Consider the following 13,910-nt stretch of genomic DNA (forward strand, 5'->3'; position numbering starts at 1 on the left):
GCAGCCATGGGATGAAGCCCTCATTTGCCTTTTCCTTGGCGTGTTGATGCTTACAGAAAAAGGAGTGAAGGATCGTGAAAGGGTTTTACCATCTTCAAGCATGCAGCACGCATTCTACAAGGACAATCGCATAGTCCCTTTGGGGATTATGCTGCTGACCTTCATCATCTTCGTTTACCATTTTGAACTCGATCGTCAGGGTCCACTCGGGGAGATCCCGGCGTCGGCTGTGCCCGCTACATTCGTTGTCGAGTCGTCGCGACAGAACGATCCTGTGCCATATGTGGAATACTTGGACACCGACAGCAAGACTGTCAACCATGTGGCTCCTTCGGCAGTGCCTTCAATAGTACCGTCGGGCGCGTCCAGCGGTTCTAGCTCTCCGCGCCCGCAAAAGGGCTTGACTACGGATGATATTGTGCTTATGTTCAAAACCGGTGCCACCGTTCTGTGGAAGAGAGTTCCCATTCATCTGGCGACTACTCTCTCGTCTAAGCGCATCAATCCCAACAATGTTTTGCTGTACTCTGATTATCCCGAGACCATCGGCTCATGGGAAATCATTGACATTTTAGAGAACACCACCGAAAAGGTGCGAAACTCTGAAACTTTCCAACCGTACCTTCAACAGGAAGACTACGAATCGCGCCAGAATTATGCCGAAATGTCCAACGTGCCCGGCGACGCTGCTGGTCCTCGGGCGGCTGGAAGCTCGACAAGTACAAGTTCCTGCCCATTGTCAAGCACGCAGGGCTCAGCAAACCCGATGCCAAATGGTATATCTTCATGGAAGACGACTCCTACATCTTCCTTCCCAACCTCCTACCCCACCTGAGAGAAATTCGACCACACCGAGCCGTGGTATCTAGGCAGCCTGGCCTGGATTCATGGCGACTATTTCGCTCACGGCGGCTCCGGATTTGCCCTTTCACGAGGCGCATGGGAGAAGAGTTTCGGCAAGGATCCGCTTATTGTAGAGCGGTTCGAAGAATTCACAGAAGCCCACGGATGTGGAGATCATATCCTGGGCCACGTACTGAAAGAATATGGGGTTCAGTTCGGCGAGACTACTGGCGACAGTCGCTTCCGCTATGGGTTCAACCCGGAGTCGCACTGGTCGACATGGTACGAGCAGGCCAATTGGTGCAAGCCTGTCTACAGCTGGCATCACACTCATAGCAAAGACGTGGCGAGGTTCTACAATCTCGAACAGGATTGGGACTTTGAGAAAGTTTGTCACCCCTGGGGATCCTTATATTTCTTGAGCAGATTAACTAAACCTTCATCAGGGACCGTTGAGATTCCGTGATATTTACAAGGCGCTGGTCGCCCCATATTTGCACTCTCGCGTGGAATGGTGGGATAATTGGTCCTCCAAGTATGAGATCAAGTCTAGCGTCGCCAAGGACATGCAACCACCAAGCACTGTCCAATCCGCCGAGGTGTGGCGCAGTGGGTGGCGGTCTGTCGATGCGTGCGAAGCCGCCTGCACGACCTGGTCCGAGTGCGTACAGTGGTCCTTCTACGAAGACCGATGCAAGATGGACAGCATGATACTTCCAGGCAACGGAATCCCCGAGACCGACTCACGCCGCCAAACGAGTCTGCCCTGGGTCAGCGGCTGGTTACCTCGACGAGTGGAAAATTGGGAATGTCAGGAATAAATTCATAGTAGGGATAGGTGTATATAAAGTCAAGCGATCATAACAGAGTAAAATGGGAACATGATAATACCTCCCACGAGATTAAGAAACTGGCGGAAGCGAGAGATAGCCGGTCCCCGTTGCTAGAACATGAAGAACTGGGCATCCTGCGGCTGATGTTCCAGCAATGGGGAGTTGTCGCTCTCGACAGCATAAGGAAGAAAGAGAATGCGCCGCGCGGTCTCTGCAAGTGTCTGATGTTCCTACTGCTCACTGCTATATGATATATAGGACAGAATCCGATGATAGCAATGATTGCTTGATAGAATAATGATATATTTCCAAGGGCCGAAGCCACAATTGAAGCTAACTAATGGTAAGGATATTTGAAAAAGTAAACTAGTCGAGTCGTGCGAACAGTAAAAATAAGGTGATCACGGGGGACGTAATCCCATCGCGTGCAGAGATGCTGTTGCTTCATGGCGCAGCTCGTCCAGCCTTATGATGAGTGAATCATTGGGGTTTCTTCCCGGGATCAAAGAAAGGTTGTTGCCGAACAAGTCTCGGAATCGAAGACTGAATGTTTGGGGGCCTGGGGAGGTCGGAACGGGGAAAACGATCAAGATAAGACTCGTTAGCCACGAATATCGTACTAAGCTGCCTAGTACATACCTCGGACTGTTGGAGTCTCGGGATACTATCCCGATTAAGTATCCACTTCTCAACCCAACATGCGACCCCATTGACTCGAATATTCCAGTTCACGAGGAACACAACGCGAATAGCTCCGTTCCCGTCAACCAGTAGCTGGTTCATATTTCTTTGTAAGTCATCGTAGCTCTGGCTCCAACCAGACTCGACTGCGACTGTTGGAAAATAGAGCTGATCTTTTTGCCGATTGACAGGATAGAAATAGAAATCAGGCTTCTTTCTTCCGCCGCGATAAGGACCATCAGAAAACTTTATTCCTATTATATTTCAGTAGAGCACAGTCATATCTCGGGGATATTGACTGACTCGAACCCACCCTCGTTCGAAAGGCGTTATATTCTGCTTGGCTCATTTGACCGCTCGTCAACCACTCATTTCGAAGTTCTCCAAGCCACACTTGAACAGAATCATGGCCTAAGGTCGGCATCGTAATAAGTTGGATGATACGCGTTTTTGGATCCCAGGTTTTGCTGATCGAGAAGTGAGCTTTCACTTTCACTTACAGAGAGGAGCTTTTCAGCTCAAGATAAGAGGCTCTTAACCTACCGTGCCGTGATTGTTTCGTCAAGCCGATCAAATACAGACTCTCCCCAGCTCGGCTTCACGTCGGTAAAAACGAAGTTTCGGGGGCCTTGAGCAGACTCGACTGCAGTCACGATGAATTTGAAGAAAGCATCGTCTGAAGAAAAGTGGCCTGCAGAGAACTCAAGTCGAACGGCGCTGGATTCAGTAGAAGCAGTCAGAGGGGAGGGAGGGGGAGTCATTGTGAAGGTAAGAGTTCAGTTTGAGCATAGAAGTAAAAGTAGTAAGTGGGAGAAAAGTAGGGAAGGAGTCAAGAGAAGAGTAGGAAGGCGTCAGAGAGTGTGAAAGTTGAGGAAAGATCTTCCGTAGTCAGGCCGTCACTGCTCGTCAACCCGCGTGACGGCGTTGTTTTGTTTATCCTAGTGTATACAAAGTAAAGCGACCATGATATGCTTAACAACGGCCCCGTTTTGCAGATGGAGTCTGGCAAGCCTCCACTATTTCCAGTCAGAAGGGAACCTGTCCATACACCTTCGGTTTCTCGCGATCCAATTGTGGATGTTCAGGCCCCCGTAATCGGGCCCGGTTCCACTCAGTTACTGAGACAGCGCTAGTTCACTGAATGTAGCAATTTTTAGCTCAGCTGCTTATTCCTTCCGACCCTTTTTTTTATTTTTATTTTTTTCTTGAGATTCTTCCTTTAGCCTCCAGATGTCACTGTGAGCCATGGACCGCACCACCTGGCTAGATGGCCTGCGCGGTATCGCCGCGGCCATCGTCGCGACCGATCACTACTTTATGGGCGGGGTTTTGGACTACGCCTTTCATTCCTTCTGGGCTGATCCACCAGAAGATAACAGACGACTCCTCCAGCTGCCTCCTATTCGGCTCATATTTGCAGCCCATGCCATGGTGCCGATGTTCCTGGTGATTTCCGGCTATGCCATCTCAATCAACTTACTTCGACTGCGAAATAGCAGCGTCGCTGACTTTGTGCGCCGGCTGTCGTCTGCTGTGACGCGCCGAGTGTTCCGCATTTACTTGCCTGTTTTTGTCATCACAGCCATCTCGCAGTTCCTTTACTTTTGTAATCTCTACCAGTGGAGCTTTGGGGATGAGGTCGTTTGGGGTTGGAAACCTTGGACTGCACCATGGCTGCATGTCACTTTTGTCTTTCGCTATATGCTGGACGTTATGAATATTGTGAATTTTCAGGGCAATCCGGGCCTCAATGGCCAATTGTGGACGATGCCTTTGGAATTCCGGGGATCGTGTGTCGTCTACCTCGCCGTCTTGGGATTGGCGTTTTGGAGGCCACCGCTTCGAAGGTTGGCATTAGCAGCACTGATGGCCTATTGGTTCTACTTTGGCTCTTGGGACATCTTTGCATTTTTGACCGGTCTCTATCTCGCGGAAACGCGTCTATCATCCAGCGTACCCGCAGACGACAGTGAGCCGAAACTGCCTTATTACTCGTGGACGCCGAGCATCAAGTCCATCGACATTTCTGTCCTCTGGACCGCTTTCTGCTTCGTTTTCGGGATTTATCTGGTTTGCCTTGGTGACGACGGAGAGCTACCGCCTGGATATCTATTCCTGAAGCTCGTTGAGTCCTCCCGCTGGGAGAATGACTGGGCGGTGATGAGCAAAAGCTGGAAAACTGTGGGCTCGGTGTTTGTCATCTACGCGGTCAGTCAATCGCCTCGTCTGCAAAGTCCCTTGAACTCTGCGCCCATGCAGTATCTGGGCCGGATATCATTTTCGCTGTACTTGATTCATCAGTCGATCTACCATCTGGTGCGAGATCCGGTCAGAAATTTCTTGTGGTATGTTGCTACCAGAGAGGTATATCCGGGGACGCAGGCAGCGAGTGAATTCACGGTGCCCTTTGCCTTTACATGGCTTCTGGGGTACGTAATCATGTCTGTAATTAATATCTATGTCGCGGACCTGTATACTCGTTTTGTGGACGAGCGATGTGTGCGGGGTGCGAAGAAACTTGATAGATGGCTGACTCGGTAGAACATGGGTGATATGAACGCCACTGATGATGACCATTTTGTCTTCTTTCCCTCTCATTTTTCTCAGGAACTCCAAGATTTGGCCTTGGAAGGCAGCTCTCGGTACACACAGGAAGCATGTGTGACGTCTCACATTGCCCATCCTTGTTACCTTGGCGCATTCACTTACGTGGACTGTGGCATCAAGACTCGCAAACGTCCACAATCGGAACTGTTTGGATTCAACTTCTCCTAGGTATGTAGATTGTTAGGATCGTAGTATCAAAAACAGATCACCTTCCCGCTCCGGGCAAGCATCGATCTGTCACCAGCCACCTCAGATGCCTATGAGATCGACCATTCTCTTGGCATGCTCAGACATCTCGTCGCCACCAACAAGGGGTGCCCTTTCTATTCTGGTTCTTATCTTTGGCCGTGAATGTGACATCACGCTGCACCGACTCTGGCAAGCTCTTAAGAACACTTTGCGTGACTCTTTTACAACTTATTGACTGCTGCTAAAGTCAGAGGGTAGTCGGAGAGTATCTCAAATCGAATGATTCTATGAGATGGCTTTAATTCTATCGGTGAATGTCCTTATGGATCAACACCCTGCTTTGTGAAATTGTGATCCTTGTAGTTGCTCAAATGCATTGACTGCCCACCCGAATCGGGAAACCAGGCTTGGGTCCCTAAGATCCCATTGGGGACATCGGATTGTACTGCAGATACACACTCGTACTGTACCTGCGTCACCAAGCATTCTAATATTGAACGAACCCATGCATATGCATCCGGATGACGCATGGGAAGTTTTACGGCCTTTTCAGGGAGTCCGTAGCCACCGCGTCAGTCTCCCTTGCTGGCCAGCACCAGAGTGACGCACTCCGCTGACTTCACAGGTCAACAGAGATCTGCCCGGACATTCCTTCTGGAAGAATAGCAGTGGTTGCTTTGACGAACGCTTGGCAGCCCCTGATTGTAGGCTCCGCCCCGGCGATCCACAGGGCAGGACCCTCGTAGCTCCAGAGTGGAGGCCCGTCAACGCACGCGGAGTGGCCAGCACTGGGTGAACAAGGTTCCCGTCTGCACTGGATCGGCAGCTCGTTCTCACCGTCAGATTGTTGCGGTTCCCCGGTAGCTGGATTATGCTACTTCAGGTAGGTGCACTCCGTGACGTTCCAAGACCCTAGGTGCTCGCTTTGCGTTCTTGTGTGCTTGGTGCCGAGCCCTCTGGGCCACATTTTGCCAACTCAATGTTGGCGCCCAGCCCTTGGGGGCCGAACTATGATTACTGGAGATTACTGGAGATTGCTAGAGATTGCAGGAAATTAGTGGGCGGAATTGTGACTGCCTAGTCGGCTAATGCCGGGCTTTTTGTCGAGGGGACCGTGGCTCTCATACAATTGCACAGTCCAATGTGTACGATTCCATGGTACGTGGGGCACACACACATACACAAGCACCCACATACACACAAAGTACCGCGTGGTCAACTAGATATGTAACCAGTGTGTATCACAACACATGATTGTTCCCGCTGGAGCGCACTTCTCATTCGGGCAAACGCCTGGGGCAAATGTCTCAGTTCACCCAACGGCCAGCGCCGCTAGGTTCAATAGATTGGAAACCCCGAAATACAGTACAGTATATTACAGCTATGTCAACCTTGGTAGTGACAGTTCGGTGACAGTGGAACAATGAGATATTTTCAACCATGTCCACTCTTTTTTTTTTTAATCTGGTTCCTGATTCTCTCCGTATGACCGAGATTCCAAGGGAACAGACCCAGTCACAAGAAAAGAAAAGAAACAAAAAATGAGATTGGTAAGATACGCGTCAGAGGGATAAAATACTCGGGTGCACAGACAGGAACTCGTGCTCCACCACTCCGCGATAAGAGCCTAGAAAATCAGGGACGGGGACTGGATAGGACTCAAAAGGGGGAGACAAAGAGAAAGACAATCACAGGGGAGTCCGGAGCTAAACCTGGTCCAAACCGGTTAGCACCACCCGCTCTGTTCCCTGGTTGTTTACCCCTACTGGTAATCCCATTACCCTCTTTAGGTCCTTTGTCTCCCCCCCCACGATTTCCTTCTTCATCGCCCATTAGCAGTGACTTGTCGACATTCACTTGCTGCCCTTCGTTGATTATTCTATCCTAATTCCCACAGTCCCTCTTTTCATCTGTGGTTCTTTTTCCCAAAACTTCGTTGTACATTCGGTTTTGATTCTCGCACATACCTTCCCCCCCCCACACATTCTCACGATGGTCCGATTCGTGACTGCCCTCCTGGCCCTGTCGGCTACGGCTTTGGCCACTACCACCTGCAGCTCCAGCAGCCAGTGTCCAGAGGACAAGCCCTGCTGTTCCCGTGAGTTGACCCTGGGCTTCTACTGGCGATGCGACATTGCTAACCCGACCAAGAATATGGTGAGTGCGGTACAGGCGCATACTGCCTCGGCGGTTGCGACCCCCAGGCGTCCTTCTCCATCGGTTCCTGCGCTCCGATGCCCATTTGTGAGAACAAGTCCTACACATGGGAGAACCTGGACAACTCGATCCTGAACACCAAGTACCTTGGCAATGCGAGCGAGGCCGACTGGACCTACTCTGGTTTCCCCAAGATTGAGGATAACAACCTGGTCATGACCATGCCCAAGAACTCGGTCGGTACCCTGTTCGCCAACAACCACTACATCTGGTACGGCAAGATTTCCGGCCGTATCAAGTCTAGCCGTGGCCAGGGTGTGGTGACTGCGTTCATTCTGCTTTCCGATGTGAAGGATGAGATCGACTACGAGTGGGTTGGCGCCGATTTGACCGCTGTGCAGACCAATTACTACTGGCAGGGTGTTCTCGACTGTGAGTGGATGTTCTTCGCGTGAGAGGGAAGATCACAATACTGATTTTCATTGAACAGGGCACAACAGCGCCAATGCCTCCGTGACTGACGCCGATACCTTTGACGACTGGCACACCTACGAGATTGACTGGACCCCCGATCAGGTCCAGTGGATCGTCGACGGTGATGTCAAGCGCACTCTGTTGAAGTCCGACACTTTCAACGAAACCGCCAACCGTTACCAATTCCCCCAGACCCCTGCCCGCCTGCAGATGTCACTTTGGCCCGCCGGCCAGGCGAGCAATGCCCCGGGCACCATCGCTTGGGCTGGCGGTGAGATTGACTGGGACAGCCAGGACATTCAAGAAAAGGGTTACTACTACGCCACTATCGGTCAGGTCGACATTACATGCTATTCGGCTCCTTCCGATGCCGTTTCTGTCGGCAACAACTCCTACATCTGGACCTCCGAGGCCGCCATGGAGTCTAATGTTGAGGTCACCAACAACTCCACTGTTCTGGGCTCCTTGGGTGCCACCGGTCTGGACATGACCCTCGGTGCCAACAGCAGCAATGCCACCTCCACCGCTTCCGACAGCGTCCCCACGAACAACAACGGTGCCCTTGGCGGTGCTGGTAACTCTACTGCTTCCTCCAGCAGTTCTTCCTCCAGCAACGACAGCTCCTCCAGCAGCGGCAGCGGCAGCGGCAGCGGCAGCAGCACCAGCACCAGCACCAGCTCCTCTGGCTTCAGCCAGGGCACCACCGCCAGCAAGGACAACAGCGCCCCCAACCAGAATGAGCGAGTTCTGCGGGGCTCGCTCTTTGCCGTCTTGGTGGCTGTTGTGGTTTTGGTGACCCTGTAAATGTGGTGGATGTACTATTTTTTTTTCTCTGGATTTGAAAGACATTTTCATCCTGTTACTCATTCGAGTACATTTTTTTTCTTCTTCATCCCTTTTTACGTCTTTTCACTTCTCTACTGTCTCTGACTGAAATTCTTGAACAAACCTAATGAACACCGTCTTTTGGGCCCCCCTTGGGACCTTTGGTGCGACGTTTTGTGTCCTGCACCCGATGTTTTTCCATACCTTATGTTACCCTATTCCCCCAATTTTCCCCAATTTCAGCGATTTTCCATCCACGCTCGTTGCCTTTTGAATTTCTTGGTCTCGCGCGTCTGCTCGCACCTGTACTCTTATCACCCATAGGGATGTCCTGCACATGGTCAAGAAAATATGCACTCCGGTCAGACTTGCATGTCTGCTCCACTTCTGTAATGATGATCGGTCTTTTTTTTAATCTCCAAAGTAAATCCGAGTCTCAATCTCGATTTCAATCTCAATACAGTATCGTCATTTTCAAGCCGTCGTGGATATGCCATCGACTTGGTGTAGATCTTTATATCGCTGAAACAGCCGGCGCGGATCCGCACTCAGTCTCCTGCCAGGGGTTTGCGCGGCCCCGTACGATTTCCCCAACTCCACTGTGTCAATGTTTCACCTTTTCCACGTGGGAAGTCATTTTGAACCGCCGTTGGAAAGTTTCCGGTACTTTTGTAGCATTATAGATCTAAATTGTGGCGCCGCTGCATATTCTGGCTACGGAGGTTTTAATAAGCTTGACTGTGATACAGAGTATAGTGCTCGATATGCCACTACAAACCGAATAATTGATAGTGACTTTTGTCTTTTGTGGAGTCAAATTGTGATATCCCTGTTCTCTTTGAAGCTCAATGATCCCGAATCGGTTTAGTGGGCTGTTCGTTGCGCCCTTGCTCTTCCTGTGCTCATAGCATACCATATTGCAGGCGATATAAGCTTGATAGGTGCTGGTGATCTAGTCAAGCTAGCTTGCTCTCGCTCTACATAGATCAAGGGTCATAGACTTAACGTTAATCCCAATTCCTTCTGGAATAGCAACTTTGTAGCTGGAAATCTGCTGCAGCTGGCACATCTTGTGCGTGACGGTAAAATGGCTTCTTTCAACAGACGCACATAACCGCTGAACTTGCTACTGCACGATAATTCTAATTGCAAGCATCCGGTTTGAGCCCTTTGACTTAACTCAATGAGTCTCCTTTTGTCGCTTCTGGCAACTAGGTCAAATACTCATTTTAGTCGTTGAGTATCATACATATCATCCGTCGGGACTGGACAATACAAAAGCCCATCGCTTGCTCTCTGTCGATGCTTCCACTACTTACCACCAATACTGTCGGACCATACGTCTATTGTCTCCTCGGTCAGCGCGTACTTTCAAGGGTTTATTGCTCGACGGCTGTCGTCTATCTCCCCGAGCAGAAATCCCGCTTAGATCCGATCCCCCTCATCAAGTCGAGCTGCGTTTGCGGGCCTCATAGCTTCAGTTCCTTGCTGAATCACTTCTACAATCTGAAAACTATGTGCCTTTACCGAGGAATCCACTACGACGAATGCGGCCACTTCTATTTCTTGGTTCAGAACTTTTGTGAGCGCCTCTACTACCAACTCCAGCGTATAAATGACCCAGAACAATGCCGCGAATACGCTATTCCATTCGACGGGTCTGGTTGTGAGCCGTACGTGAGGCTGAAAAAGGATGGGTCCGTGGATTTGAGGTCTGATTCGATCAGATGGTCAAATGTTGTGCGGTGGGAGCATGTCATAGAGGATGTTTGTTGGGAGTGTCGTTTCATGGGAATACCTGGGATATCGGAGGTTGGAAAGATGACACTCTGATGTTCTTGCTCTACGTGGAGTCTTCTGGGTCATCTTCAAATGGTGTGTTCTGGAGGTTCATAGATGAGAGATTGCAATTACTACTGTAAGCTACATTCATGTGTAGCTCGTATGTGTAAGAGGATAGATTCAAAATGAAGACAAAAAAGAGACCAGCACCCAGGGAAGTCTAAACGCCAAATTACCGAAAATTAAGGTCTATAATGAGCCAGGAGCAAGATGAACTGCTTAATGGAGTTCGCCGCATCCACATTCGTCGGTGGATCGCTTGCGGAAGTCGCCGTGGTAGGTATCCAATCCTTCAAGTCGGACATTCGCGCCTACACGGTTACCCAACCAGCTGTATTTCTCTTGGTCGGAGGTTTCTTCGCCAGAGGCTGTCCAGTAGGATGAAGCCTGGAGGCGTTTGGTAACTGCGCTGATGTCGAGGTCGAGGTAATCAGCGAGGAAGTGACCGACTTCGGTGTTCTCGTGGTTGCCCACCAAGGGCCAGGCGTCCTGGGAAGAGGAAGCGTAGATGTTGACGTCCACAGCTGCGATAAATGTTAGTGGTTGGTAGGGGAATAGGTTCGTTTCCGAGTTCTTTTACCTGAGTGGCCGTGAGTGGACCAGCCGATCTGGGCTCGCCGACTGACAATATCAGCGAAGACGTAGCTAGGCCAAACTTGAGGGTCAGGGTGGAGGAGACGTTCCACCTCCTCGTCTGTAGCGTCTGTGACACCAAGGTCCTCCTCCAACAAGGTCTTGCGGATATAGTCACGCTGCTTGGATTCTTTGTCGTCCTTGCCGGTTCCGGAGAGGTATTCATTCAACTTGGCACCAGCATATTCACTCGAGTGCTTGGATTTGGCCAATGAGCCGGGGAGCCAGAGGTACATAGGGTAGCTCTTGTGAAGTTGACGAGCAGTAGACAGTCCACCAGTCTCGTGGTCAGAAGTGCTAACAACAACACCAGGGGTCGTGTCATTCTCCAAGAATTCTAACACCGCAGCAAATGCCCTGTCGTAGGCCATGACCTCGTGTACCTGGGCAACAGGGTCGTTACTGTGACCAGCGTGGTCGATGCGCGATCCCTCGATCATGAGGAAAAATCCCTGTTCGCTATCGCGGGTTGCTTCACTCAGGATAGTCAAGGCATTGCGGGTCATCTCCTCTAGGGAAGGATACTGGTCATCCAGGTAGCGGCGATCAACCTCATAAGGAATATCTTTCTCCGCCAAAAGCGCCAACAGAGGCAGCTTAGCCTGTGTTCCACCATTGAGAGAATCAAAGCCAGCCCGATCCGAAAGATACTTAAACCCGTTTTTCGACGCAACTTCAACAATATCACGGTCGTCGCCGCGGCAGCTACCGTCTGTGGTGTTGGGGAGGAAATGGCATCGACCACCGCCCATCATGAGATCAACGACCCGGCCCAAAGGATGTTCACCAACTTCCTGCTCGGCGATGCTGTCCTCGTACTGTCGTAGGTTGGCGTGGGAGGCAAAACAAGCGGGGGTTGCATCAGTCAAGCGGGTTGTGACCACTAGACCTGTCTTGTAGCCTGCCAGATGGGCAGCCTCGAGGACCGTTCCGCAAGGTGAGTGATCCGGGGTGACCGAAATAGCTCCATTATAGCTCTTGAAGCCACAAGAAAAGGCAGTCGCACCGGCAGCCGAGTCTGTCACCAGGCTGTTGCTAGAGCGTGTGCGGGAATTACCGATATGGTGCTTATCGAGAACCAAAATATCGTCGATAGGCAGACCCTCGGTATGTTGGCGATAGCTCCTCGTCATGGATAGACTGGTGGGGCCCATTCCATCGGAGACCATGAAGATCAGGTTTCGCTTGCCTGTCGGCTTTCCGCTAGGGCCCCAGTTATCTTGTGACTCATGATGGCCTTTGGCAGATTCGTGTTGGTAGACTACAGCTAGGACAATGACGACAATCGTAGCGATAATCGCCCATGCGAAAGCTCCGACCTCTCTCCAAAAGGACCAGCCGCGTCGTGTTCGGCGAGGGGTCGTCCGCTTGCCGGTCAGCAGGGAACTTTCTTCTTCGACATATTGAATAGACTGGTCAGAAGATGGCCGTGGGGCCAGGAGCGACTCCTCTCCAGCCATATGTGCAAAGTGGTAGTAATGAGAGTGGTGCTCAAGTACAGGAGCTCTGAGCAAAGACGTTGTGTTGGGTGGAGCGAATCCGGAGGGGGCCAAGATAAGATGGCCATCAAAACGGTACACTAGACCAAAACAGGCCAGAAAGTGCAAAGGAACTCGAATGCTTAGATAATCAGATCTCCATACCAGCAAAAGAGCCGAATACCATGTGACTTGGACCCTTTTTCCATTTAACTAATCGTACACACATAACAATCGCCGATAGATACATATTCTGCGGGATGCCAGAGGAAACGTGTCAAGTACAATTTTAACCCCGTCCCTTCCAACCGATAGGAATCAGAGCCGCTGCGATGTCGTTGACACCGCGTTCCGTAGCCAGCATGTTAAATTGCGCAGCCGCATTCCGGGTATCCTGGACCTCGATGCGAATACCAAGCGAGTTAATGTGACGCTTCGTCTCCGGCGAAAGAGGGTACATTGAAGCGCCCAGACCAAGGATGAGCATATCTGTTCAACATGTCAGCAAGGCTTGTCTCCAATAACCCGCAGATTTGAGTCAACTCCGATGGCCAGATGACTATTCCTGAGACAGACCATGCCCACCTAACAGGGGGAAAAAGCTAAGAACGTACCTGGTCGCGGATAAACAGCACTCAGCAGACCCCAGGCTGCCTCGTCGACCTCGAACTGGCCTTTGGCATTAATCATAGCCGCCTTGGCCTCGCGGTCATTTGCGGCGCCCCGGACGGTCTTCCACGGCCGCCATGCAAATGCCTCTCCGCCAACAAGAATCACGGCATCACCACCGCTGATTTTGACACCACTATTCAGGTGAAATCCCGAGTCGAGGGTGGCGTCGACGGCGGTCGAGGGGGCGGGCATGTTGCCCAGCACGTCCAGTGCGGCAAAGTCGGTTTGAGTTGATTCGTCAGATTCCGGGCCTCGGTCATGGCTGATGGGCTTGTGGGAATGAGAGCGCGGGATCATACGAGATGGACGGATTGATGTACCATTGTTACGGCGTGTTGATGGGAGCGGAGCACATAGCGAGGCATTGAAGGAGCGAGGCAACTGAGAGGCGTTGACACCGAGGCTGAAGGAACGCGGTGCACTAGTAAGTGACGCGCGCAAGGCACGGAGGAGTTGGGGCGAGGGGCAGTTCATTGTGCGTGAGAGGGGGTTGCAATCGCGTTGACTTGGTGTTAGTGAACTGCCGATGGACGGTCGCAATGCAGGTTGCGGGAAAAGAAAACCGTCGAGCTGGCCAGGCTTGGCAACCCCAACTACATCATAGTCATCCTGTTCGCCGCCGCGCAGTAGGCCAAGGCGATTCGAAGTACATCCAACCTTTTCCTATTTGGGAGAA

At 51.2% G+C, this 13,910-nt stretch overlaps 6 protein-coding genes across 6 annotated transcripts; 3 read left to right on the forward strand and 3 right to left on the reverse strand.

Moving 5' to 3' along the window:
- Nucleotides 1-100: 100 nt before the first annotated feature.
- Nucleotides 101-1,664, forward strand: N7477_000740 (uncharacterized protein; the record flags this gene model as incomplete). Its single annotated transcript, XM_056962403.1, has 3 exons — nt 101-776; nt 837-1,231; nt 1,290-1,664. The coding sequence occupies 3 exons, from the start codon at nt 101-103 to the stop codon at nt 1,662-1,664; spliced, it is 1,446 nt and encodes a 481-aa protein (XP_056827406.1).
- A 941-nt stretch (nt 1,665-2,605) lies between these two features.
- N7477_000741 (uncharacterized protein) lies at nt 2,606-3,118 on the reverse strand (the record flags this gene model as incomplete). The annotated part of the gene is made up of 3 exons (XM_056962404.1): nt 2,606-2,611; nt 2,671-2,824; nt 2,901-3,118. 3 exons carry the CDS (start codon nt 3,116-3,118, stop codon nt 2,606-2,608), a joined length of 378 nt encoding a protein of 125 aa, XP_056827407.1.
- Nucleotides 3,119-3,602: 484 nt separating this feature from the next.
- N7477_000742 (acyltransferase family protein) lies at nt 3,603-4,898 on the forward strand (the record flags this gene model as incomplete). Its single annotated transcript, XM_056962405.1, has 1 exon — nt 3,603-4,898. The coding sequence occupies one exon, from the start codon at nt 3,603-3,605 to the stop codon at nt 4,896-4,898; it is 1,296 nt and encodes a 431-aa protein (XP_056827408.1).
- Nucleotides 4,899-7,145: 2,247 nt separating this feature from the next.
- Nucleotides 7,146-8,588, forward strand: utr2 (putative cell wall glucanase (Utr2); the record flags this gene model as incomplete). The annotated part of the gene is made up of 3 exons (XM_056962406.1): nt 7,146-7,251; nt 7,305-7,742; nt 7,801-8,588. The coding sequence occupies 3 exons, from the start codon at nt 7,146-7,148 to the stop codon at nt 8,586-8,588; spliced, it is 1,332 nt and encodes a 443-aa protein (XP_056827409.1).
- A 2,082-nt stretch (nt 8,589-10,670) lies between these two features.
- Nucleotides 10,671-12,544, reverse strand: N7477_000744 (alkaline phosphatase; the record flags this gene model as incomplete). Its single annotated transcript, XM_056962407.1, has 3 exons — nt 10,671-10,975; nt 11,032-11,902; nt 11,966-12,544. 3 exons carry the CDS (start codon nt 12,542-12,544, stop codon nt 10,671-10,673), a joined length of 1,755 nt encoding a protein of 584 aa, XP_056827410.1.
- A 307-nt stretch (nt 12,545-12,851) lies between these two features.
- On the reverse strand, nt 12,852-13,708 carry N7477_000745 (Mth938-like domain-containing protein; the record flags this gene model as incomplete). The annotated part of the gene is made up of 2 exons (XM_056962408.1): nt 12,852-13,051; nt 13,177-13,708. 2 exons carry the CDS (start codon nt 13,706-13,708, stop codon nt 12,852-12,854), a joined length of 732 nt encoding a protein of 243 aa, XP_056827411.1.
- Nucleotides 13,709-13,910: the final 202 nt, after the last annotated feature.

The sequence above is a fragment of the Penicillium maclennaniae genome (assembly GCF_028827695.1).
Source record: "Penicillium maclennaniae strain IBT 15551 chromosome Unknown utg000001l:1.0-3280838.0:1.0-3283122.0, whole genome shotgun sequence".
NCBI lineage: Eukaryota > Fungi > Ascomycota > Eurotiomycetes > Eurotiales > Aspergillaceae > Penicillium > Penicillium maclennaniae.